Here is a 27,945-nt window from a genome sequence, read left to right on the forward strand (position 1 = left end):
GTGTGTGTTTTTTTATTGAAATTGCCTTGATTATATAGGTCAATTGACATTTAAATAATAAATCACGATCAAGCTATAGCTTTCCATTTATTTAGAGCTTTTTTTATTTTCTCTCAATGATGATTATGATTTTCTGTATAGAATTTCTTAACATATTTTGTTGAATTTATTCCTCGGCATTTGAACATTTTTTACATCATTATAAATGCTTCTTAAAACATTTTTTAAAACTTTATAGCTCATATAAATACAAATTAGCTGTGTAAATTGCACTTGTAACCAGCAACACCTTATTTAACTCATTTTTAAATTCTAATAATTTAGACTTTAGATGAAAATATTCATCTGAAATATTATAAGGTTTGCTCTTACTTTCAAATTTTTATATATTTTGTTTTTCTTGAGTTACCGTATCAGCTAGGATTTTCATTAAAATTTGAATAAGTGATGGCAACATACATTCTTGTCAAATAGCCAACTAATTTCTCCTTTAATTTTTTTCTATATTTTTTTGTATAATTTTGTCTCTAAAGAAGCTATTTTATAGCTTCTGGAAGTCTATCTTGAAATAAATTACAGTATTATAATTTTTCTCATTGCTATCAAGAGGGTACAACAGTTTCTTAGTTTACTACACTGTAAAAATCTACATATCTGCTTGGTGCATTCAAAAGCAATCACTGAATTTTTGAATATAAAGAAAGGAAAAAGATACCTATGCCAAAATAAATGGGTGTAAACAACCAACAGAGCTGACAATACAAAGGAAGTTAGAGATTTGTTTGGGATGGTAGATTTGTTGCAGAAGATATATGAAAACTATCACCATTGAAAGGGCCAGTGATAAAGCTTTGAGCTTGGCCTTGGCTTTCCACAGTCTCTATGGGGAAGAAAGTCTGCCTAAGAACAGGATGTTAGTTGAGGGATTGTGTCGAATGAAAAAAATGAATGGATGGTCTGCCACAAAATTTTGCTTTGGCTTTGGCTGAGGCATGCAGTTGGAAACAACTATGGCTGTGGCAGCCGCTGCCTCTGAGCCCTCCTCATTTACTTCCACAAAAGACTTGTGGACAATTTTTGATACAAAAAGATCCCTGGCTCTTGACATGCCAGACAGATCAGCCCTGCTAGTAAAGAGATCCTCTATACCCAGGCTGGCCAGGTGAGAGTTGAGGTTGTAGTTCTCTTCTAGCTTGAACCTGGGCAGGTGGACCTTGACTTCAATGGAATTCAGATTCTCAGGTTTGGTCCACTCGTGCAGTTTTTCCAAGGTCAACTGTTCTTCAATCTGAAGTGAGAATGGACAAAAGAAGAGGTGAGAACTGTTTCACATAAGCAAGGTAATACACATTATTTACATGAATGGACTCACATTATCAGTTGCTAATTTGTTTCTTTCATTTTTGTGCCAAAATAGATTCCATTTGGAGGATTTCATCTTTTCAGCAATTGGTGATAATAGAACAGAGCTGTGTTCCAAGTCATCAAGGGCCCAAGTAACAGGGACTTTGGACATCAGAAGCTTCTACTAACCATCCATTCACCCACTCACCCATCCATCCACCCAGTCTTTCCTAAACCCCTACCACACTGGATTACTGTGATAGGCCATGATGGCTGTTATTCCTTTAACTGGTTGATTGGTGCAAGGTAAAATTCAAAAGTTTTCTTCTATTTCTTCTATTCTGAAGCCTTCTGATCACTGTGGTTTTCTGTGAACTCACTGTGCTGAAGTAATTTCTAATAGATTTAGTTTGTGGGTAAAAAAAAGAAAAGGGACTAGTTCCTCATCTAAAATTGGGAGAAGGGCCGGGAACGGTTTGGCTCAGTGGATAGAGCGTCGGCTTGGGGACTGAAGGGCCCCAGGTTTGATTCTGGTCAAGGGCATGTACCTTGGTTGCGGGCACATCCCCAGTGCGGGGTGTGTGTGTGTGTGTGTGTGTGTGTGTGTGTGTGTGTGCAGAAGGCAGCTAATTGATGATTCTCTCTCATCGATGTTTCTAACTCTCTATCCCTCTCTCTTCCTCTCTGTGAAAAATCAATAAAATATATATTTTTTTAAAAAAGAATATAACTTCTAAAAAAAATAAAAAAAATAAATAAAATTGGGAGAAGGTTAATAATAGTACCAACCTGATAGCATTGCTGTGAGCATTAAATGATTTAATGTGACACTGTAAGTGCCACAAGAATGTCAGCTATTATCCTTAGCATATTACTACTACTATTGGACTAGAATGGACCCATCATTCCACTTGTTCTACTGTTGCTGATTATGTGTTTTATGAAGCTGGAAAATTTCTCTTTTTAATCAGAGAGACAAATATGAAAATACAATTAAAAGAAGGAACATACTGATTTTATTATAATATAGGCTTTAGGCATGCAAATAATTAACATTGTACCTCTTCCTGATAACAGTTTCGTTAGGGAGATGATAGAGAAACCACACAGCTAGTTAGACATTAAAGAAAAACCACAATCTTCACAGTTTTGCCTAATCCTAGCCTGACAAGAAATGTCTTCGCCTTTAACTGAAATAAAATAGAAACATCGTACAGAGTTCATATGAGAAAATAAGCTTAGATTTCTTATGGGTCTTCTCTACCATGTAGCTCTTAGAAATTTAATTCACAATCTATGTGAATTGTGATGGGAATGAGCAGTATAATAATAGGATCTCATAGTACAAGTTGAAACTACTTACTATAAATGTTTAGGGATTTTTAATTTTCATAAATTTGTTCCAATAAAACAATTCTAATTTTACTGAATTTTAAAGTACATTTAAGAAAATTCCTTTGAGCTGCCTCTGACATGTTAAATTTAATATAGATCCTTAGATGTCACCCACCACAACTGTTCACTGACAGTCACTGAAAAGTTAATCTTAGGCTTCAGAGTAGCAAGCATGGATGGGCTACTACCACACAACATACACACAAGCAGAACCCATGTATCAGATGGAAATGGAAACATGAAGCATGAGCGTGGGAGCCGTTACCTTCTTCAGACCCGTGGCCTCGTCCTCGATGTCATCTGGCAGCAGGATGACCATGCTGAGCTCCCTGCCCTGGTAAGGCAGCTCTAGCACCCGGCACTTAAGGTCCTCGATGTAGCCAAATGGGAATTCACTCTTCTGATACATCATTTTCACTGTTTTTTTGTCTTTCTGAATAGTCAAAAAGACCAAGTCACTCACATTATTATCTGCATTCTCTTAGAGCAAAGAGCAATTTTGTAATTACATCATCTCACCTTATTCAATCTGAAAGGTGTATCCGTTGTGGCATTTTGACTGAATTTCTCCTGCCAGTTTCCTTTGAAATAGATGGCATTAACTAGCACAAGTTTAGTCATATTATCAACCACGCCTGCAGCCAACAATTCTGGAATTTTACCTAAAGAAATAAAGTAAGTTTAAAAAAAAGAAATCTTCACATATCAGCATTCCATTTTTGAACTGCATTGAAATGGAATTCAAATTCATATTTTTATTTAATTCCCATTAATGTATTAAGTTAGGAAAGCCCTTCCAGTGTGTTTCAACTGTAAATAAACCAACTAAAGGGTTTAAAAGCTAAAGACAGGACAATCTTCTCTGCATTATATGAGAAAGAATGAGCCTTCTTGGTGAATGGCCATTCTTTGGCAGCATAAAAATATTTCTAATGAAAATGGTTTTTAAATAAGTCATTTATTCAAAGCCTCCCAGTGGAAGCTGCTCCCACAGAAGTATTTAGCAGTACTTATCCGAAGGCGAGGACAGTCAGTCCTCTGAAACACCAGTTCCCCTGTGACCGCAGCGTGGCCATGAGGAATGTTTTGGATGGGAGGCAGGTATTGGGTAGGTGCCTTGTCTCAGACCTTGATGAGGTTAGAGAGAGTTGTGGTGGAGAAACAGCTGAGATGGAGCCACCCCTGACAGCTCAGACAAGACATTTGCCAAAATACTTATGGCCACAGAAGTTTGTGTCACAAGTATGACAACACTAGAGGCCCAATGCACAAAATTTGTGTACGAGGCTCCGACTTCACTGGAGCAGCTGCCACTGCCCTGGCCACCACAGCTTCATTTGGAAGGTCATCCAGAAGGTCACATGGTTTAATTAGCATACTATGCTTTTATTATTATAGTGCCCAAAATTGTTGCACTAGGGGTGTGAAGGTTCCCTCAGCGTGGCCTGCACCCTCTCCCAGTGTGGGATTCCTTGGGGGATATCTTACTGCCGGCTTAGGGACCCCCAACTTTCCATGGGGAATTGGCCTCAGCAGTCAGTCTGACAATCCTAGCACTGTCATGGAGGCAGGAGAGGCTCCTACCACTGCTGCTGTACTCACCAGCCGAGAGCCCTGCTTCTGGTAGAGTGGCACTCCACATGTGGGGGCACACTGAACACCAAGGGGCAGCTTTTGCTTTGACAGGGATCAGGCCAAAACCGGCTCTCTGACATCCCTCAAGGAGTACCGGAATTGTGAGAGAGCCTAGACCAGCACAGTGGAATCCATGAATGTAAGATCAAGGCCAGAGTGGGATGTGGGAGGTTGGCCAGCAAAGGAGGGACCTTGGAAGGGTACAGAGGCTGTTCAGCCAGTCTTGCTCAGTCCCAATCTGTCAAACCCCAGCAGCAAGCTAACGTACCAGACCCAGTGTCTGCCCCCTAGTGGTCAGTGCACATCATAGCGAGTGGTTGAGTGGCCTTAGCGTATCATTTGCATATTATACTTTGATTGCTTGATCAGAGACTGGATGACTGGACACTTAGCATATTAAGTTGGTTTTTTTTTTTTAATATAGCATTTTCCCCACCACAATCTGGGCAAGGATGCATTGTCCTCAAAGCTTTATCCTTTTTATCCTACATTCAATGTTAGTTGTAATTTTAAAATGTGGTTTTCTGAATTTATGGGGGAAATATTTAGCTACTTCAGTAAAAGCATGTTGAAGTTCCCACTTTGAGGAATTTCCACATTTAAAAGCTGTCTGGCAGTGGGCAGTGGCAGAGGTTAGCAGCAAGAGGGTGAGGGTAGAGGAAAAGGGCAGGGAATCATCTGCAGGCTGGGAAAGTGGGAGGAGGAAACAAAGGGCCAGTGTGTAATGAATGACTACATTCGGCCCACTCTCTTACCTTCAGTCTGCCCTTTGACCCACTCGTTTATCACCTTTCTTGCATCTTCAAAGGCTCGCTGAAAATCTACATTGGCCAGTTCAGCTCCATACATTTTCTGGGTTGAAGCTAAGAACTCCTTAAAAAAAAAAAAAAAAAAAAGGTAAAACAAATAAACAAACAAAATCAAGGATAATTCCAACTACATCCAGAATCCAGAACTGGTTTTATAAAATCCTTAAAAGCAATAGAAATTGTCCTAAAAGACATAAATTTCCTGTAACAAAAAAATTCTAACCCTTATACTGTTTGGATCATAGTAAAAAACAAATAACATTAAATTTACCAGCTTGATCATTTTAAGTGTACAGTTCAGTAGTTTTGGTATTGCATAAAATTTACCAACTCTTTTCTAACCTTTGGCTAACATTTTCATAAATAAGTACACAATGATTGTTCTGGGAAGTGAATTATAGAATTCACTCTTGCTTTAGTAAAACAGCCAGGGTCAATCTTTTCCTGTGATGACTATCAAATGTAATTGAATCATTAATAGAGATACTGCCATATGTTTAAATTCTGTATCTTTTTCTGAATGTTTATAAAAATGAAAACTGATGTTGTGACTTGATTGCGCTGGAAAATGTCTGCACTGCTTCGTGAGTTTTAGAAAAGTGAAAGCAAAGTACTCACAGGGAGGAACTCATAGGTTTTCTCTCCATATAACCTATTAGCAAGTTTCAGAAGATAGGGAGCTCTGCGCTTGTTGATATCAGCAATCAGTCTCTGGAAACTGGAATGAATCTCCTTCACCGCATCGAAGTGAAGAGTCTAAAACAGAGAAAACATTCTTTCTGCAGCCATTTATTTTGAAATGGATTCCTTGACATTTGCTTCTATCAAATTAAATTAATGCCTATATTACTAATTATCAATAATCCCAGCCCAATACTTTATTAAAATTTTATTGGAGAACAAAAGAATGGAGAATCTAAAATGTATAGCTTTGTGAGACATAATCACATTAGAAAGTCTTTTTATATCATTGTTTTTATAATAATAGTTCCATGACTGTAAGTGGTTAATAGCCTAAATATTTACCTATGTCTGCTTTTCCTCCAAAGAAAATCATAACTGGTATATTGACATGTAAATTCTGTATCAAAGATAGTTTTACTGAAAGTTCTCAGAAATTAACTGTAAAATTAAGAATCATCCCCTATTTGGGAGCACAAAAGTATTAAAGAATTGAGGGGATCTTTAAACTACACTATTAGCATCAGCAACTTAAAAATAGCATCTATAAACAACATTCAGCAAAAGTTTAATTTTCATGTTACAAATCAAAAACTCTTTATGGTTTTATGAGTCCTGGGCTGGTTCCTTATTTTACACACAAAGAATAAACCTACACAATGTACAGAGCCCAGTTACTCACCACGACAGTGAGTAACAGGCCTATGATATTCTGCTTTGATTGAAAAGCAGGGGAACCCTTAAAACTATTTTCTGCAGAGGTAGTACAGTCAGTCCCTGGATAAACCTCAAAATAGAAGCTGACATTACCCTGCAAGAAGCAACTAACCATTATTACCAGGAAGTAAACTAAAAAGTGGGTTTTGGAAAATATAAAAATGCTTTCATGTCTGCAGTGGTAATGACCATTGGTTTTTCATAAAATGGAGAAATAAAAGATTTGGAGCTGGAACAGATGGATACACTTGAATCCAAGGCTGGACCTCCCCCAGTTACTGGTACCTTGTAATCTTCCCTACTTCAAGGAGCTGGAGTTCCCCTCTCAGAATTCACCAAAGACCACACAGCACAGTGTGCACCCACACCCAGGAAGGCAGGTGGAAGGCCAGGCAGTACTGCTTCTTCTCCCTGTGACAGGGACCTGCCTCCCACCCAGGGCCTGGCCCAGTCCCTGCAGCGGCCATACCTCCCTTCTTTCCTCTCCTTCACTCCCTCCCACCCACACAGGCCCTTGTGCCAGGCACAGGCTAGGCCTCAGCAGTATAGAACCCCACGGTGGCCTGTTCCCTCAAAAAGACAACATCGCCAATGTCTCTCCTTGGTGCGTTCCCTGTGCTATTTCATGCTGGAAGGTAACATTAATAGCAGGCGTTTATTAATGAGGAGCGGGCTGCATGCAAAGCAGGAACTGAAAAGTCTCAATGGAGAGGAGCTGCCTTCAAAGATGTGCCCACGGCACCAGAAGCAGCACAGCACCGGCTTTGGCAGCTTTCTTCACCGCTGTGTCCTCAGCCAAACAAACACAGTGCCTGGCACACGGTATGTGCTCAGTAAGAGCTCAATCATGAGGGAAAGCCTGCATGTAAGTGAACTGTTCTTGGGGCTTTTCTGGAAGTCTGGCCTCGTCGTGTGTAGCTGTGGAACACACAAGCACAGTGTTTAAAACTCCCTGTAGGAGCTCAAAGGCACGCCTTCTTAGCAGGGACTGGCAGGGAAGTCAGGCTGCTTGTGTTGGTTTCTGCTGACCTTGGACATCTGTGCGGCGGTAGTGCCTCTGGTCCCCAGAAAGACCATGGCCAGCGCTGAGGAAATGCTCATGGGGGAGAAGAAGATGTTCCCAGAGGGGTTGCTGTCCTTCAGGGTGCGGAAGAGGTCCAGTGCGAACCGGGTGTTGGCCAAGCTCAGCTGCTCCATGGTGAGGCTGCAACACAGGACAGAGGCCTAGCACCCCAGCTCATTAGGCAATGGCAGGTCTCCAGGTCGTCCTCGCCCTGAAAACCCAGGAAACTTGTACTTCCTTTTCTTTTTTCAGGAGGCCAAGAGCACTGTCTCATGAGCTCACAGGGGAACCGGACAAGGATCCAGCAGAGACCAGGCACAGGACCCAGGGTCCTAGAGGCTCTGACGTGCAGACTCAGCAGCAGGACTGGGCCTTTCCTCATCAGCTGGGAGCACACACATGTCCCACCCTTTACCCGAAATGATAATTTTCTACTGGAAAACCATAGCTACCCACACTGCATTAAAGCAAATTTCAGCAAAGTGATCAATTTTCCTCACTTTCAAGATTCAGATGCTAATGCTTAGAGAGGTGAAGTGTCCCAAGGCTGGAGGCTGGTATAGGAAGTGAGAGATTGAAAACCCAGCACAGGCCTTAGGGTCGGGGTGCAGCCCCCCAGGCGCAGGGGACAAGCATCCTCTCTGACACCCTCAGGCGTGGTGACTGGCCTTCCTCCTCAGCCCAGAAGCCTGCTTACCAACCCTGACTTCTCTCCGAGCTTGTTTCCACAGAGATGGGCCAGGAAGGAGAGCTGTGCTGGCTGCTTCCCTGTGACAAATATATTGAGTCATGACTGTTGTTATTGGAAAGTAACCTCTAGGATCACATTGGCTCACCTCCCTTCCTCCCACCCTCCCTCCTTTCCTGTGTCCCTCCCTACCTCACTCCCTCCTTGTTTTCCTCCCTTCACAGCAATGAAACGCTATGCCTCCAGGGCTGCCTAAAAACTGTCACAAACTGCTCAGGGTGGCAGGGAGCTGAGAAAGAAATAAAAATATTATGATCTCAGGCTAGGCTCTGGCTTCCAGCCACAAGGCTGAGTGCAGTCCATTGCACACCAGCTGGCCCTTGCGTCCCTAATTAGGGGGCTGGATGGAGGGTGTTTTCAGTGTTGCCTCCTACTCAGATAAGCATTGCAGGCAGCAATCCCAGGGAAAGGGCAGGGCTGTGAGTACCCAGGGCACAGAAGGCCAGGGCTGACCCAGGAGTAGGCACCTGGCAGATCCCAGTCCTGCTCAGCCCCGACTGGCTCAGTCCCACTTCCCTAATGGGCCTGGTGCCCAGACCTCACCCGCTGCTGGCTTCTGCCTGGGAGGGACTCAGGATCTGAAGATGCCTGCAACTGCAAGCAAGGCCCTTATATATTCCCTGAGATGGGCGGAGCTCTTGGCCTGCAGGAAGAGGAATGTGGGGGTGGACGTGAGGGTTCGGATGAGGGAAGGGAGAAAGGTGGTGCGGGGGGGTGGGGGGGGCAGGGTGCTGGGGCAGAGGGGCACAAGGAGCAGGGTGGGGCAGCAGGGCAGGCACAGCAGGAGTCTGGGCAGTGCCAGTAGAAATCTAGATGAGGGTGGACTACTCTGGATATTTAAACCTTTTTGAGTCGAGGGAACTCAGATCTTTGGCAAGGATTTTCTGGCCTAGTTAAATGGGGAAAGCCTCAGTCTTAAAGACTGAAATCTATTCTAGGGACTCCTTTCTAAGGGCTGGCTCAGATGCAGGAGCACAGTGCAGGCAGGCAGTGCAGTGCAGTCTTCTCCTTGAAGTGCCCTCCTGCTGAGTCCCCTTCTCCCATAGAAATGGCTGCAAGGGTCTGTCTTATACATTTGAGTCCATTTACCCATCAGGAGTCCTTCTTGGTAGATATCTTCTTTCTCAGGGTCCCCAGTTCCAACCAACAACCTTGGTGTCACTATCTTTAGGAACCAACATGAATGTAGCCACAGTATTCTCCTCATAGTGATGGCTACACCACTATTTCTGTGGGTTGTTTGTTTGTTTCCCACTTTAAGTGTCTGGGGATGTAATTCAACAAACTTTATAGTGGTTGAGGGTCTGAAATAATTCTGCATTCATGAAAATTGTCCCCTGTTTTTTTGTTTTTGTTTTTGTTTTTTTACAAATCTCAACATGAAACAGCAACAACGAAAAAGTCCTAGTGTGTGTGTTTGTGTTTTAGTAAGGACAATATAGTGTAAAAGGGATTGAGATTTTTGTTTGTTTGTTTTTACTCTGAGAACTTGTTTATTAAGGTCCAATAATGAGTGATAAAAATACTCTCTATAGATTTTCTTTTAAGCAGGGGAAGTTTAATAATAAAGATTTTAGACTGATTTATAGCTTATTAATTAAAGAAATTGTTGTAATATTACCACGAATCTCACAAAAGACACCTCAACCAAGAAGTTGAATTACGGAGTCATTTATTCAAAAGCCAGTGTTTATGAGGGAGGCAACAGCACCCCAAATCTCACAACCCCGAAATGCTGGCTACAGCAGGCTTATATAGGCAGAAGAATATCACAAAGGTATTGATTACATCTTTGGGTTTGGAATGAGGAATCTGGTTTGCACAAAGCAGTTGCAGAAGCAAAATTGAGCAAGTTAGTTATCAATAAAGATTAATTATAGTTTTGGTCCTTGAGACCACTGAGTCAACAGAAACACATTATCTGGAGCGACTTAGGCAATTTAGGGTAATTGTGTTGTCCTGGTCTCCAGGTACAAAAGAATATGCTGTGATAACCAGTGAGATCACAGTCAATGAGATATTCAAACAACCAACAATGGAATATTTAATCAATTGGAATAGCATAAATAAGTTCAGAAAATCAAAGTAACTTTTCTATTGTTTTAGCAAGCAAATACTTACAGAAGTCAAAACAGCAGGGTTAAAGTTAAAGTTAAAATTAAAGTTAAACTGCAGTTTCTACCAAGATGATTGCCACCATGCTTCAAAACCAACACTTACTGAAAGCCACTTATTGCTAAATTCAGTGGTTTGATCAAATCTGGTAAGCTCTCCGCCATTTCTCACAGAACCAGAGCACCTCTCTGGCTTCTACAGAGAGGTCAATGTGAGAAAGTCAAGAGAGAGAGGCTGCATGAGAAGTTGTTAAATTAAAATGTGAGACATGTTAATTGAAGAAAAGGGTTTTCTGAATTTTATTTTTTCCTGTAACATGTTGTATTTGTTCTTACCTGGAGTTAGCAATTTGGGTAAAATAAAAAACAAAGCCATTTCCTAATTCAATATGTATACTGTATATAAGGTTCAGACAAAATTGTTCATTTTACATCAATCAATCAATACATTTACTGTCTAGAGTTGAGGCAAAGTAATTCTTCTGTCAAATAACATTGGGTTAATTTGCATACTCACTCCTGATTGGCTGGAGGGCATAGCAGGGATGATCAATTTGCATGTTTATCTTATATTAGAGTAGATATATACAGAGTGGCCAGATTATTATATGTTCAGAGATCATAATAATGTAGCCACTTAGTGTGTATATCAACATATAACTCCATCAATTAAAAAACATCCACATTATAAATTGGTACACTGGGTAGGTAACCTAAGGCGTTGTTTCTGGTATATAAAAATTCTGAGAATATTTAGAAACCAGTTCTCTCAAACTGTGACTTCACAAAGTCTGGCTGCCTTCCACATATATTTTTAGTGGTAGCCTGTGCCAACTGACAGGCATTGGTGCCAACTCAACGCCAACAGGAATCCCCAATTTGGGTGCAGTGAAGAAGGAAGCTTTACTCAGTGCAAAGCAGCTCAGTGGTGACACAGCACTCTGTGAAGGGAGCACAGCTGCAAGGGCCAGGCATCTCTCTCTGGGTAGGTAGACAGCTCTGCTCTGTTCTGCTCTGCTCCTCACTTGTTTGCTCCCTTTGTTGTTGTTGATTTAATTTGAGCCCAGTTAGCCCCTGGGAGCCCTTTTGAGTAGGTATCTTTTGTCTCAGGGTTCACACCTGGGAAATAACAAAGTGGGAAATACTGTAGAATGGCAGTTGTGCCTTGGGGGACATTGTCTCAGATGTCACCCTTCCTTGGGGTGCTGGTCTACCTGGACTGTGCTGAAGCTCGCCTTTCCATTCTCTTCATGATCTGTTCTGCATTACTGAAGTTCGTCAAATGTTTAGGAACAAATCTAACAAAAAATGTGTGTGTGTGTGTGTGTGTGTGTGTGTGTGTGTGTGTATGTGTGTCCTGCTAAGAAATCATTCTCTCCACAAATACATGATGATATATTTTCATATTTTCTTTTAAAAGTTTATTGTTTTGCTTTCACAATTAATTCTACTGGCCACCTGATTGGTTTAATGCAGAAATCAGCTTTAATATTTTTCCATATGATTCACAAATGTTACAGAACAATTTACTGAAAACTTTCTCCCTTCACTTCCAACTTTGAAGTACCACATTTGTGAGAAATATAATGAAGATACGATTATTCAAATTACATTTTGAGAGTAAAAGAGGGCATTGCTAATTATTGCAGTAGATCAAGAGACTTAAAAAACAGGCTGTTTTGAGCAAACTGGGATGATGCTCATCATAAAGAAGGGTTCATATTTCTGGGCTTTCTGTTCTGTTCCATTTCTAACCATCTTTGCACAAGAACCCACTTTATCTTATTTCCACATCTCTAGAATAAGTTGTTATTCTATTGAGTATGTCATCTGATTCTTCAATATAGTCTTGGATATTCTTGGTCTCTTACCTTGTTATATAATTATTAGAATCACTTGACATGTTTCACCAAATACAAAACAAATAAAGCCTGTTTTTTTTTTTTAATTGAAATTACATTAGCTATGTATATCAATTGAGATTTAAATAATGAATCATGACCATGGTATAATTTTTCATTTATTTAGAGCTTCTTTATTTTCTCTCAATGATGATTATAGTTTTCTGTATAGAATTTCTTAACATATTTTCTTGAATTTATTCCTAGACATTTGAAAATTTTTTACATCATTATAAAGGCTTTTTAAAACTTTATAACTCATTAAAATTCAAATTAGCTGTGTAAATTGCACTTGTAACCAGCAACACTTTACTTAATTCACTTTAAAATTCTAATAATTACTTTAGATGAAAATATTTATCTGAAATATTATAAGGTTTGCTCTTACTTTCACATTTTTATATATTTTGTTTTTCTTGATCTTCATTAAATTTTGAATAAGTGGTAGCAACATACATTCTTATCTTGTAAAATTGCCAACTAATTTCTCTTTTAATTTTTTCTTTTTTTTGTATAATTGGAGGGCTTATTATTGGGTGCATACAAAATTAGAATTGTGATATTTTCTTAGTAATCTGAATCTTTTTACCATATGAAGTGTCTGTCTTTATCACTAGAACAGGGAAACCTACTTTACCTAATGTTCACAGCTATACCTACATTTATGGTTAGTATTTGCGTCATTCTTTTTTTTCTAATTCTATTTTTTTATGTTTTAGATATATTTTCTGTAGACACCATACAATATTTTTTCTATCTAGCCTAACCATTTTTGTCTTTTAACTGGAATATTTAGTCATTTCACATTTCTTTTTTTTTTTTTTTAAATATATCTTTATTTATTTCAGAGAGGAAGGAAGAGGAAGAGTGAGAGACAGAAACACCAATGATGAGAGAATCATTGATCAGCTGCCTCTGCATGCCCCCTATTGGGGATCAAGCCTACAACCTAAGCAAGTGCCCTTGACCAGAACCAAACCTGGCACCTTTCAATCCACAGGCTAACACTCTATCCACCGAGCCAAACCAGCTAAGGCTATTCATTTCACATTTAAATAATTACTTAAATATTTGGGCTTTAATGCGATATTTTGCTATTTGTCATTTCTGTTCTGAGTATCTTTTTTTCTCTCCCCTTATTGTATTGGTTGTGTAATTTTGTGTGTTTTTTCTCTTTGGTTTATTATGGAAGTTATAAACCCTTTCACTGTTCTTCTTTTGGTTATCTTAGACAGTACGGAATACATCCTTGACTTATAAAAAATATAATGTAATTGTACAGATATGTGCCACCTACCTTTGGCATATGTTTTAAAAAACACATTGTTAGGCAAGTTTGTGGTAGTGCAAACATCATAAAGTGCCCTTACACAAACCTAGACATTACAGCCTACTCTAGACCTGGGCAATGTGGTGTAGCCTTTTGTTCCTAGGCAAAAACTATGTATAGCATGTTACTGTAAAAAACAGCGTGAGATTAGGTCCAGCACAAGAGAAAATGATTCCATCAAGAAACACAATAAACACAAAATGTATGAGGCTGCAGCCATTGTAACATTCCATACTGTTTTACAGCACATTGATCTTTCATAAATAGAAAAATTACCCAGTCTAAAATAATGATAAAAGTTATATAATAATAATTACATTTGTATCATTATCAAATATCATGCACTATGCATAATTATATATGCTATACTTTCCTATGGCTGGCAGTGCAGTAAGTTTGCTTACACCAGCGTCACCACAAACACATAAGTAATGCCTTGTTCTATAGTGTTATGGTGGCTACAACATCACCAGGCAATAGGAAATTTTCAGGTCCATTATGATCTTGTGGGATCATCATGGTATATGCACTCTGTTGTTGATCAAAATGTCATTATGCAGCTAGTGATGGTAATTTTACTTTGATTATCTTTCAGAAAATGTAAGGACTCCAGAAATGTTACCTCTATTTTTCTTCCCCATCATCTATGATATCCTTTATTTTAATTTTCTGTATGTTTGAAATTCTGCACACATTATTATATTGTTTTATATAGTAATATATATGGTCAATATTTATTTAAATTTATATTTAAATTTTTTCTTGCTCTTGTTCTTTTGTTACAGCTATTATGTTCCTTTTGCATAAATAATATTCTCTAGAATATTTTTAAGTCTCTCAAATTTTGTTTGTCTGAATATATCATAAGGACTATTTTTCTAGGATATGGAATAATTCTGGATTGGCAGGAGTTTGGGGTGGTTAAATCAGCATGTTAAATCAGTCTATAATCTCTGGTCCTTATCATTTCAGTTGATTTATGTATTGTCCTTCTAACTGTGGCTCCTCTGAGGGTACTTGTCTTTTTCTTTGACCTTTTTTATTTCTCTCATGATCATCTCGTTGGTTTTCTGCAGTTTCACTGGGATGTGAGTAGAGATGGATTTCTTTGTAGTATCCTGTGTGGGGGGTGAGCAGGATTTCTAAAATCTGTGAATTGATGTTTTTACATATAAGTTTTAGAATACACATTTTGAATGTTAGATCATTAAATGTTATTCTGCACCGTATTGTCTCTTGCCTTATCTTTTTCTATTAAACATTTTCACCATTCTTATCCTTCCTTTCATCTTTTCCATTCTTTTGTCCTTGTAGGCTTTACTCATTATAGTTGTCTTTCTAGAAGAAATTATGGGTAATTTTTTCTGGTCTGACAATTCACTTTTTTTCTGTTTAATTTGTTGATAAATTTATCTAGTCAGTTTTTCATGTGTTCTATTTTTGAGTTCTAGGTTTTCTATTTTATTTTTGTTCTATTTTAAAAAATATTTTAAATTAATTTCAGAAATAGAGGAGAGATAAATAGAAACATCAATAATGAGAGAGAATAATTGATTGGCTGCCTTCTGCACACCCCCAACTGAGGGTCCAGCCCATAACCCAAGCATGTGTCCTGACTGGAAATCGAACCATGACCTCCTAATTCATAGGGCAACGCTCAAGCACTGACCCTTACCTGGCTGGACTCTATTTCATTTTTATTCAAATATGCGGTATCTTTTAAATTTTTAGCTATCTGCTGAAATGCTTAACCTTGGTTCTTTATCAACTTGATAAAAGTGTTGTTTTATAATTTGTGTGTAATTATTTCTAATATTTAGAGCCCCTGTACTTCTGTTTGCATTATGTTTTTTCATGCTGATTTTTATTCATGTTGTCATAGCTCCTCTCCCATCCCAGTTATCTTTGACTATGTGTAAATAGTGTATTTTAAAAAGCTGATTATAAAAATGATTAGTGGCCCAGTGAACAGATTCGTGCACATTGGAAGGGAAATAATTAGAATAAATTTTTAAAAATATATTTTATTGATTTTTTACAGAAAGGAAGGGATAGGGAGAGTGAGTTAGAAACATTGATGAGAGAGAAAGAAACATCAATAAGTTCCTTCCTACACACCCCCTACTGCGGATGTGTCCACAACCAATGTACATGTTCTTGACCAGAATTGAACCTGGGACCCTTCAGTCCATAGACAAAAGCTCTATCCACTGAGCCAAACCAGTTAGGGCAAGAAATATTGCTATTTGCCCTTTCTCCCTCAGCACCTGGAAACCAGGCGGAGGCTCCGCTCCCCTCAACTTCAGCTAATCACACTTGCCTTGGCCTGGTGCCTGCCACTCACCTGCTTCCCCATCTTGCAGTGGTCCTGCTCTCCTTTCCTAGGGGCCCATCAGAGCAGCAGTGCCTCAACTGCTGTCTGTTACCAGTGCCACATGGCTGATGCCCATCATGTTCTGTGCTGCCCCCTCATGGTCAGTGCACCTCAGCGAGCGGTCAACTCCTGGTCTCCCAGGAGAACTGCTGGTGGAACCACCACCCAAGGGGACAATTTGCATATTAGACTTATATTATATGGAATTTGAGGTTTATAGGCAATCTTCCCTAGGGATGATTTTGTTTGCTTCTTCCATATGACTCTGTATAGTAGCAAACTAGAATAGATGTAATCCAATTCAAGGGACTCAAATTTGGGGGACTGTCCAAGGACTTACATCAGGGCTACATACTAAGCTGCTTTAATCATAAACCTAGAGTGTAGTTCTTATGTTCAAATGAAAGCACGGGGTCACAATGGGGTTCCTATACTTGACAGGCCAAAATTTTGCCTGCCTGACCTTGAACATCATCAAAGCTCTTGCTTCATGCCTTTTTACCCCTGTTGGATTGGAAAATGCCCCTGAAGTAAAAGTACCCGTTTCCATAATCACCAATTTACCCTAGATTGCTGAGTACTTCATAATCATGGCAGCTCCCTTGCCTTTGGGCTCAGGCTTGCTTGGTTTGTTTTTTTGGTTGTGTTACAAGGTCTCAGTTACCTAATTCACCATTACAGTAAAGAATTAGATGTTCTCCACATCAAATATTTATTGAATTCTAGTTTCTGCTCTGAAATGTATTAGTTGTTTTAACCTTCAATAATTTATTTATATTACACGAGCTTGTTCCCTCATATATAAAGAGAATGATTTGAGCAGAGTTACATGTGACCAGACAGTTCAGTTTCTATCTGACTAGCATAATTTACTCTAAACGATTGAGTAGATTTTATTATAAGAGTCCAAAGAGAAGGATTATAGAATGCAGTGACTTGCTTTTCTTGTTTTTCCTATAGCTAAGAGAACCTTGAATATTGTAGGAGGCAGTACTGTATTTTAAGAAAAAGAGGAAGAAAAGCTTGTCAACAGATTTGATAAAATCTTTTTTTTTCCTTTCATGAAGTCACTGACTATCATCATGGATGTGAATATTGTCAGTCCAAGAACCTCATTAGTCATGTCTTTACTGAGATCAGATGGAAACAAGAAGAGGTCTGAGATCAGTTTGGCTAGCAAAATCTTTGAAAGGATTATTAGCCAGCCCACCAGTTTACGGGAGCAAGAAAATGCAGCATTTGAAGCCCCATTCCAAGGAGTGCATTTGACTAAGTTTATAATAATCACAGAGCCCCTCCCCATCCAGCTTTGCATAAAGCCATCCCATTGCTATCACAGTCTGGACTAGATGATGGAAATCAGGAGCCCTTATCAGAACACACACAAGAAGCTGGTAACAGTGTGTTCTTTGCACCCTTCTTCCTTAACTACTCTCCTATTCCACTTCCCTTTTTGTGGTTTCATGGCATATTTTAAGATAAGACTCTTACTTCTTCACTCCTTGTGATCCCACACAAACTATAATACAAACTAGGTGGACAAAGGAAAATAACTCTTTAATAGTTTGAAATCAGAGGGCCTATAATATAATACTAATCCTGTAGAACAAAGGGTCAGAAACACTGGCCAAGGCAAATTTATCTTCATAATCCAACCCTTAATTGGGCTGCTCTCCTATATTTCAATTGAATGTCTGCTTTTAAGCCTCCCTTCAACAATGAATGTCTCTCTACCATAGCTTCCAGAAGTATATCTATGAAATAAATTATAGTATTATAATTTTTCTCATGGCTATCAAGAGAGTACAGCAGTTTCTTAGTTTACTACACCCTCAATAATCTACATATCTGCTTGGTGCATTCAAAAGCAATCAGTGAATTTTTCAATATAAAAAAAAGGAAAATAGATACCTATGCCAAATTTAATGAGTATAAATAGCCAACAGACCTGACATTACAAAGGAAGTTAGAGATTTGTTTGGGGTGATAGATTTGTTGCAGAAGATATATAAAAACTATCACCATTGAAAGGGCCAGTGACAAAGCTCTGAGCTTGGCCCTGGATTTCCACAGTCTCTATGGGGAAGAAAGTCTGCCTAAGAACAGGATGTTAGTTGAGGGATTGTGTCGAATGAAAAAAATGAATGGATGGTCAGCCACAAAATTTTCCTCTGGCATAAGCATGCAGAAGGTGGCAATTCCAGCTGTGGCAGCTGCTGCTTCTGTACCCTCCTCATTTACTTCCACAAAAGACTTGTGGACAATTTTTGATATAAAAAGATCTCCAGCTCTTGACATGCCAGACAGATCAGCCCTGCTAGTGAAGAGATCCTCTATACCCAGGCTGGCCAGGTGAGAGTTGAGGTTGTAGTTCTCTTCCAGCTTGAACTTGGGCAGGTGGACGTTGACTTCGATGGAACTCAGATTCTCAGGTTTGGTCCACTCCTGCAGTTTTTCCAAGGTCAACTGTTCTTCAATCTGAAATGAGAATGGGCAAAAGAAGAGGTGAGAACTGTTTCACATAAGCAAGGTAATACACATTATTTACATGAATGGACTCAGTTGCTAATTCATTTCTTTCATTTTTTGTACCAAAATAGATTTCATTTGGAGGATTTCATCTTTTCAGCAATTGGTGATAATAGAACAGAGCTGTGTTCCAAGTCATCAAGGGCCCAAGTAACAGGGACTTCGGACATCAGAAGCTTCTACTACTCATCCATTCACCCAAACACCCATCCATCCACCCAGTCTTTCCTAAACCCCTACCACACTGGATTACTGTGATAGGCCATGATGGCTGTTATTTCTTTAACTGGTTGATTGGTGCAAGGTAAAATTCTAAAGTTTTCTTCTATTTCTTCTATTCTGAACCCTACTGATCACTGTAGTTATCTGTGAACTCACTGTGTTGAAGTAATCTCTAATAGATTTAGTTTGTGGGTAAAAAAAGAAAAGGGAGTATGCCTCATCTAAAATTGGGAGAGGGCCGAGACCGGTTTGGCTCAGTGGATAGAGCGTCGGCTTGGGGACTGAAGGGCCTCAGGTTTGATTCTGGTCAAGGGCATGTACCTTGGTTACGGGCATATCCCCAGTAAGGGGTGTGCAAGAGGCAGCTGATCGATGACTCTCTCTCATTGATGTTTCTAGCTTTCTATCTCTCTCCCTTCCTCTCTGTACAAAATCAATAAAATATATTAAAATAAAATAAAATAAAATAAAATAAAATAAAATTGGGAGAGGGACCCCAGGTTTGGCTCAGCGGTTAGAGCATCAGCCTGCAGAGCGAAGGGTCCGAGGTTCAATTCTGGCCAATGGCACATGTCTGGACTGTGGGCTCAATCCCCAGTGGAGGGTATGCAGAAGGCAGCCAATCAATGATTTTCTCTCATCATTGATGTTTCTATGTCTCTATCCCTCTCCCTTCCTTTCTAAAATCAATAAAAATATATTTTTAAAAATATTAATTAATTAATTAATTAATTTTAAAAAAATGGGAAAGGATTAATAATAGTACCTACCTTATAACATTGCTGTGAGCATTAAATGATTTAATGTGACACTGTAAGTGCCACAAGAATGTCAGCTATTATCCTTAGCATATTACTACTACTATTGGACTAGAATGGACCCATCATTCCACTTGTTCTACTGATGCTGATTATCTGTTTCATGTAGCTGTAGAATTTCTCTTTATAATCAGAAAAGAGATAAATATGAAAATAAAATTAAAAAGAAGATACTAATTTTAATACAGGCTTTATACATGCAAATAATTAATATTGGACCTCTTCCTGATAATAGTTTGGTTAGGGAGAAGGCAGAGAAACCATACAGCAGGTTAGAGACACTAAAGAAAAACAATAATCTTCACAGTTTTGCCTAATCCTAGCCTGACAAGAAATGTCTTCGCCTTTAACTGAAATAAAATAGAAACATCGTACAGAGTTCATATGAGAAAATAAGCTTAGATTTCTTATGGGTCTTCTCTACCATGTAGCTCTTAGAAATTTAATTCACAATCTATGTGAATTGTGATGAGAATGAGCAGTATAATAATAGGATCTCATAGTACAAGTTGAAACTACTTACTATAAATGTTTAGGGATTTTTAATTTTCATAAATTTGTTCCAATAAAACAATTCTAATTTTATTGCACTTTCCTCTAAAGTTCATTTAAGAAAATTCCTGTGAGCTGCCTCTAAATTTAATATAGATTCTTAGATGTCACCCACCACAACTGTTCACTGACAGTCACTGAAAAGTTAATCTTAGGCTTCAGAGTAGCAAACATGGATGGGCTACTACCACACAACATACACACAGGCAGAACCCATGTGTCAGACGGAAACATGAAGCATGAGCGTGGGAGCCGTTACCTTCTTCAGACCCGTGGCCTCGTCCTCGATGTCATCTGGCAGCAGGATGACCATGCTGAGCTCCCTGCCCTGGTAAGGCAGCTCCAGCACCCGGCACTTAAGGTCCTCGATGTAGCCAAATGGGAATTTGCTCTTCTGATACATCATTTTCACTGTTTTTTTGTCTTTCTGAATAGTCAAAAAGACCAAGTCACTCACATTATTTTCTGCATTCTCTTAGAGCAAAGAGCAATTTTGTAATTACATCATCTCACCTTATTCAATCTGAAAGGTGTATCCGTTGTGGCATTTTGACTGAATTTCTCCTGCCAGTTTCCTTTGAAATAGATGGCATTAACTAGCACAAGTTTAGTCATATTATCAACCACGCCTGCAGCCAACAATTCTGGAATTTTACCTAAAGAAATGAAGAAAATATTTTTTTAAAAAATCACATATCAGTATTCCATTTTTGAACTACATTGAAATGCAATTCAAATTCATACTTTTTATTTAATTCCCATTAATGTATTAAGTTAGGAAAGCCCTTCCAGTGTGTTTCAACTGTAAATAAACCAACTAAAGGGTTTAAAAGCTAACAACAGGACAATCTTCTCTGCATTATATTAGAAACAATGAGCCTTCTTGTTGAATGGCCATTCTTTGGCAGCATAAAAATATTTCTTAATGAAAGTGATTTTTAAATAAGTCATTTCTTCAAGGCCTCCAGGTGGAAGCTGCTCCCACAGAAGTATTTAGCAGTACTTATCCAAAGGTGAGGACAGTCAGTCCTCTGAAACACCAGTTCCCCTGTGACCGCAGCGTGGCCATGAGGAGCGCTTTGGATGGGAGACAGGTGTTGGGTAGGTGCCTTGTCTTAGACCTTGATGAGGTTAGAGAGAGTTGTGGTGGAGAAACAGCTGAGATGGAGCCACTCCTGACAGCTTCGGCAAGACATTTGCCAAAATACTTATGGCCACAACAGTTTGTATCATAAGTATGAGAATACTAGAGGCCATATATATGAAAATCGTGCAACTGGCTCACTCCATCCACAACAGCTGCTTCAATCCTTGCCACTGTGGCTTTCTCCAGAAAATCATCTGGTCTAATTAGCATATTATGTTTTTATTATTATAGACTAGTTGCCCATTGCACAAAATTTGGGCACTCAGAGGGGAGCAGGGGGAGTCCCTCAGCCTGTCTTGCACCCTCTTGCAGTCCGGGAGCTCTTGGGGGATGTCCAACTGCTGCTTAGGGTCCCCTGACTCTCCATGAGGAATGGGCCTAAGTCATCAGTTAGACCTCCCTAGCACTGCCATGGAGGTGGGAGAGGTTCCTGCCACTTCTGCTGCACTTACCAGCCATGAGCCCAGCTTCTGGCTATGTGGTGTTCCCCATATGGGAATGCACTGATCACCAAGGGCAGCCTCTTCATTGAGCAGGATCAAGCCAAAAACTGGCTCTTTGAGCATTAGACTAGGCCAAGGGACCCCAACAGTGCACAATTAGGGCTGGGAAGGGATGTGGGAGGTTTTCCTGAAAGGAAGGGACCACAAGAGGGCAACAGGGCATGTCTGGCCCATATCACTCAGACCTGATAGGCCAGACCCCAGCAGCAAGCTAACCTACCAGTCAGAGCTTCTGCCCCCCTGGTAGTCAGTGCATATCATAGCGAGAGGTTGAGTAATCTTAGTATATAATTAGCATATTATACTTTGGTTGAACAGACAACTGACTGGATGACCTGGCACTTAACATATTAGGCTTTTATTATATATGACTAGTGGCGCCATACACAAAATTCATGCATGGAGAGGGACAGCCAAGCCTGCCCCCTCTCTAATTGGGAAAACATTGAGGGATGTCTGACTGCCAGTTTAGGCCTGAAACCGGCAGTCGGACATCCCTGTCACAATCTGAGACTGCTGGCTCCTAACTGCTCACCTGCCTGCCTATCTGATCACCCCCAACTGCCTCTACGTGCCTGGCTGATTGCCCCTAAACCTCTTCCCACCTGCCTGATCGTCCCTCAATCTTTCTGCCTGCCTGCATGATCATCCTTATCTGCTTCTTCCTGTCTCCCTGGTCACCCCGAACTGCCCTCCCCTGCCAGGCTCATCTTGCCTTCAGTGGCCCTCCCCTGCTGGCCTTATCTTGCCCCCAACTGCACTCCCTTGCCAGTCTGGTTGCCCCCCAACTGCCCTTCCTGCCGTCCTGATCACCCCTAACTGCCTCTTCCTACATGATCACCCCTTACTCCCCACAACTGCCAGTCTGATCTTACCCCCAACTGCCCTCCCCTACAAGCCTAATTTTGTCCACAACTGCCCTCCTCTGCCAGCCAATTTGGTTCTGATTGTTCTGTTTCTGTACCCATCATCATCAAAAGCTCTGCCTCTTAGGCAGTCATTGGTTCCTCAGAGTTCACCCAGATTTGGTTCAGATTGGTTGGTTTCTATGCCAGTCAGCATCTCAGGGCCTATCAACAGGGTCTGGTCAGAAAGGCAGGGCTAATCAGCAGTCCTGGTGGAGGCATGGAGAGAAATGGAGGTGGGACTGCTGGCTAGACCCAGAGAGAAAGAGAGAGGCAAGTGCTGATCAACAGCTGCCAAAGAGACTATGGATCAGACCTTGCTTCTCTCCTCAGGCCTCTCTTCAGGCGTGATTTGCAGCCGCATCAGCAGTCAGTGCTGGTTCACTGTGCCTGCAGCTGTAGAAGTTGGTCACCTCGACAACAGAGCACTGACTGCAGGACTAACTTCTGGTTTGTTGAGCCTCCAGTCATTGTGGATGTGACAGACCTAGGATTCTTTTCCATAATCTGGGCCAGGATGCATTTTCATCAAAGTTTTATCCTTTTTATCCTACATTCAATGTTAGTTTTAATTTTAAAATGTGGTTTTGTGAATTTATGGGGGAAATACTTAGCTATTTCAGAAAAAACATGTGGAAGTTCCCACTTTGAGGAATTTCCACATTTAAAAGCTGTCTGGCAGTGGGCAGTGGCAGAGGTTAGCAGCAAGAGGGTGAGGGCAGAGGAAAAGGGCAGGGAATCATCTGCAGGCTGGGACAGTGGGAGGAGGAAAAGAATGGCCAGTGTGTAATGAATGACTACATTCAGCCCACTCCCTTACCTTCAGTCTGGCCTTTGACCCACTCGTTTATCACCTTTCTTGCATTTTCAGAGGCTTTCTGAAAATCTACATTGGCCAGTTCAGCTCCATACATTTTCTGGGTTGAAGCTAAGAACTCCTATTTAAATAAAAAATATTTTTAAAAAAGAAAGAAAGAACAACACCCTCCACCTTCCACAAATAACTTCTGCTACATACAGAAATGGTTTTATAAAATCCTTAAATGCAATAGAAATTGTCCTAAAAGAAAAAAACTTCATTGTAACAAAAAAATTCTAACCCTTATACTGTTTGCATCATAGTAAAAAACAAATAACATTAAATTTACCAGCTTGATCATTTTAAGTGTAGAGTTCAATAGTTTTGGTATTGCATAAAATTTACCAATTCTTTTCTAACCTTTGGAAAACATTTTCATAAATTACTATATACTGATTGTTTTGGAAAGTGAATTATAGAATTCACTCTTGCTTTAGTAAAACAGCCAGGGTCAATCTTTTCCTGTGATGACTATCAAATGTAATTGAATCATTAATAGAGATACTGCCATATGTTTAAATTCTGTATCTTTTTCTGAATGTTTATAAAAATGAAAACAGATGTTGTGACTTGATTGCGCTGGAAAATGTCTGCACTGCTTCGTGAGTTTTAGAAAAGTGAAAGCAAAGTACTCACAGGGAGGAACTCATAGGTTTTCTCTCCATATAACCTGTTGGCCAGTTTCAGAAGATAGGGAGCTCCGCACTTGTTGATGTCAGCATTCAGACTCTGGAAACGGGAATGAATCTCCTCCACCGCATCGAAGTGAAGAGTCTAAACAGAGAAAACATTCTTTCTGCAGCCATTTATTTTGAAATGGATTCCTTGACATTTGCTTCTATCAAATAAAATTAATGCTTATATTACTAATATCAATAATCCCAGCCCAATACTTTATTAAAATTTCATTGGAGAACAAAAGAATGGAGAATCTAAAATGTATAGCTTTGTGAGACATAATCACATTAGAAGGTCTTTTTATATCACTGTTTTTATAATTATAGATCCATGAATCTAAGTGGTTAATAGACTAAATATTTATCTATATTTGCTTTTCTCCAAAGAAAGTCATAACTGGCATATTCACATATAAATTCTTCATCAAAGAGAGTTTTACTGAAAGTTCTCAGAAATAAACAGTAAAATTAAGAATCATTGCCAAAACCAGTTTGGCTCAGTGGATAGAGCGTCGGTCTGTGGACTGAAAGGTCCCAGGTTCGATTCCAGTCAAGGGCATGTACATTGGTTGTGGGCACATCCCCGGTGGGGGGTATGCAAGAGGCAGCTGGTCGATGTTTCTCTCTCATTGATGTTTCTAACTCTCTATCCCTCTCCCTTCCTCTCTGTAAAAAATAAAATATATTAAAAAAAAAAAAAGGAAGAATCATCCCCTATGTGGGAGCACAAAGGTATTACAGAATTGAGGGGATCTTTAAACTACACTATCAGCATAAGTAACTTAAAAATAACATCTATAAACTTAACACTCAGCAAAAGATTAATTTTCATGTTACAAATCAAGAACCCTTTATGGTTTTATGAGTCCTGGGCTGGTTCCTTATTTTACACACAAAGAATAAACCTACACAATGTACAAAGTCCAGTTACTCACCAAGATAGGGAATGTTTGCACAGTTGCTAAGATATTCTGCTTTAATGGGAAAGCAGGGGAACCCTTAAAACTATTTTTTGCTGAGCTAGTACAGTCCCTAAATAAACCTCAAAATAGAAGCTGACATTACTCTGCAAGAAGCAACTAACCAATATTACAAGGAGGTAAACTAAAAAGTGGGTTTTGGAAAATATAAAAATGCTTTCATGTCTGCAGTGGTAATGACCATTGGTTTTTCATAAAATGGAGAAATAAAAGATTTGGAGCTGGAACAGATGGATACACTTGAATCCAAGGCTGGACCTCCCCCAGTTACTGGCACCTTGTAATCTTCCCTACTTCAAGGAGCTGGAGTTCCCCTCTCAGAATTCACCAAAGACCACACAGCACAGTGTGCACCCACACCCAGGAAGGCAGGTGGAAGGCCAGGCAGTACTGCTTCTTCTCCCTGTGACAGGGACCTGCCTCCCACCCAGGGCCTGGCCCAGTCCCTGCAGCGGCCATACCTCCCTTCTTTCCTCTCCTTCACTCCCTCTCACCCGCACAGGCCCTTGTGTCAGGCACTGGCTAGGCCTCAGCAGTATAGAACCCCACGGTGGCCTGTTCCCTCAAAAAGACAACATCGCCAACGTCTCCCCTTGGTGCGTTCCCTGTGCTATTTCATGCTGAAAGGTAACATTAATAGCAGGCGTTTATTAATGAGGAGCGGGCTGCATGCAAAGCAGGAACTGAAAAGTCTCAATGGAGAGGAGCTGCCTTCAAAGATGAGCCCACGGCACCAGAAGCAGCACAGCACCGGCTTTGGCAGCTTTCTTCACCGCTGTGTCCTCAGCCAAACAAACACAGTGCCTGGCACACGGTATGTGCTCAGTAAGAGCTCAATCATGAGGGAAAGCCTGCATCTAAATGAACTGATCTTGGGGCTTTTCTGGAAGTCTGGCCTCATCGTGTGTAGCTGTGGAACACACAAGCACAGTGTTTAAAACTCCCTGTAGGAGCTCAAAGGCACGCCTTCTTAGCAGGGACTGGCAGGGAAGCCAGGCTGCTTGTGTTGGTTTCTGCTGACCTTGGACATCTGTGCGGCGGTAGTGCCTCTGGTCCCCAGAAAGACCATGGCCAGCGCTGAGGAAATGCTCATGGGGGAGAAGAAGATGTTCCCAGAGGGGTCGCTGTCCTTCAGGATGCGGAAAAGGTCCAGTGCGAACCGGGTGTTGGCCAAGCTCAGCTGCTCCATGGTGAGGCTGCAACACAGGACAGAGGCCTAGCACCCCAGCTCATTAGGCAATGGCAGGTCTCCAGGTCGTCCTCGCCCTGAAACCCCATGAAACTTGTACTTCCTTTTCTTTTTTCAGGAGGCCAAGAACACTATCTCATGAGTTCACAGGTGGGAACAGGACAAGGATCCAGCAGAGACCAGGCACAGGACCCAGGGTCCTAGAGGCTCTGATGTGCAGAATCAGCAGCAGGACCGGGCCTTTCCTCCTCAGCTGGGAGCACACACATGTCCCACCCTTTACCAGAAATGATAATTTGTTACTGGAAAACCATAGCTACCCACACTGCATTAAAGCAAATTTCAGCAAAGTGATCAATTTCCCTCACCTTCAAGATTCAGTTGCTAATGTTTGGAGAGGTGAAGTGAGAGATTGAAAACCCAAATCTTGAGGCTGGTTTAGGAAGTGATTGAAAACCCAGCACAGGCCTTAGGGTTGGGATGCAGCCCCCCAGGAGCAGGAGACAAGCATCCGCTCTGACACCCTCAGGCGTGGTGACTGGCCTTCATCCTCAGCCCAGAATCCTGCTTACCAACCCTGACTTCTCTCCGAGCTTGTTTCCACAGAGATGGGCCAGGAAGGATAGCTGTGCTGGCTGCTTCCCTGTAAATAATACATTGAGTTATTACCGTTGTTATTGGAAAGTAAGCTCTTGGATCACATTGTCCTCCCCTTGTTCCCTCCCTTCCTCCCTTTCTCCTTTCCTTCCTCCCTGCCTCCCTCCCTATTTCCACAGCAATGAAACGCTGTGCCTCCAGGGCTGCCTAAAAACTGTCACAAACTGCTCAGGGAGGCAGGAGCTGAGAAAAAAATAAAAATATTATGATCTCAGGCTTGACTCTGGCTTCCAGTCACAAGGTGGCGTCTATCACAGGCCAGCCAGCCCTGGTGCCTGTGATTAGAGGGTTGGGTGTGGGGTGTCGCCTCCCACTCAGATGAGCAGTGCAGGCAGCAATCCCAGCGAAAGGACAGGGGCTGCGGGTACCCAGGGCACCAAAGGCCAGGGCTGAGAGAGGGGTAGGCAGCTGGCAGGTCCCAGCACTGGGCAGTCCCCACCGGCTCAGTCCCACTTCCCTAATGGGCCTGGTGCCCGACCTCACCCGCTGCTGGCCGCTTGGGAGGGACTTGGCAGTATCACAAATGAGGCCGCTGCAAGCAGAGCCCTTATATAGTCCCTGAGGAGGGAGGGTGCAGCTCTGGGCTCTAGGTGGAGGAAAGGGGTGGGGTTAGAGGACAGTAGAGGAAGAGGCAGCAGGGCGGTGCTGGGGGGCGGGGTCATGGGGCGGAGCCCAAGAAGTAGCAGGGTAGGGCAGCAGGGCGGGCTCAGCAGGAGTGGGCACTGATGCCAGTAGAAGACTGGGAGGAGCCTGGGAGCTGACAATGCTCACAGGGCAAGCTTTCCCTGAAGTGAGT

General features: G+C 41.0%; 1 protein-coding gene across 1 annotated transcript; it reads right to left on the reverse strand.

Annotated features, from left to right (window-relative positions):
- LOC311615460 (uncharacterized protein) lies at positions 1–27,779 on the reverse strand. Its single transcript, XM_084870849.1, is given in 18 exon segments — positions 1–880; positions 884–1,288; positions 3,005–3,172; positions 3,259–3,401; positions 5,130–5,247; positions 5,802–5,939; positions 7,611–7,785; positions 8,342–8,412; positions 8,936–8,986; positions 18,026–18,187; positions 18,191–18,589; positions 20,492–20,659; positions 20,746–20,888; positions 23,608–23,725; positions 24,283–24,420; positions 26,325–26,499; positions 27,065–27,135; positions 27,633–27,779. Coding segments are annotated over 16 exon segments (2,730 nt in total). The 5' UTR covers positions 26,493–26,499; positions 27,065–27,135; positions 27,633–27,779; the 3' UTR covers positions 1–715.
- Between the last annotated feature and the right edge of the window lie 166 nt (positions 27,780–27,945).

The sequence above is a fragment of the Pipistrellus hanaki genome (assembly GCF_964339955.1).
Source record: "Pipistrellus hanaki genome assembly, chromosome: 2".
In the NCBI taxonomy this organism is placed as follows: Eukaryota; Metazoa; Chordata; class Mammalia; order Chiroptera; family Vespertilionidae; genus Pipistrellus; species Pipistrellus hanaki.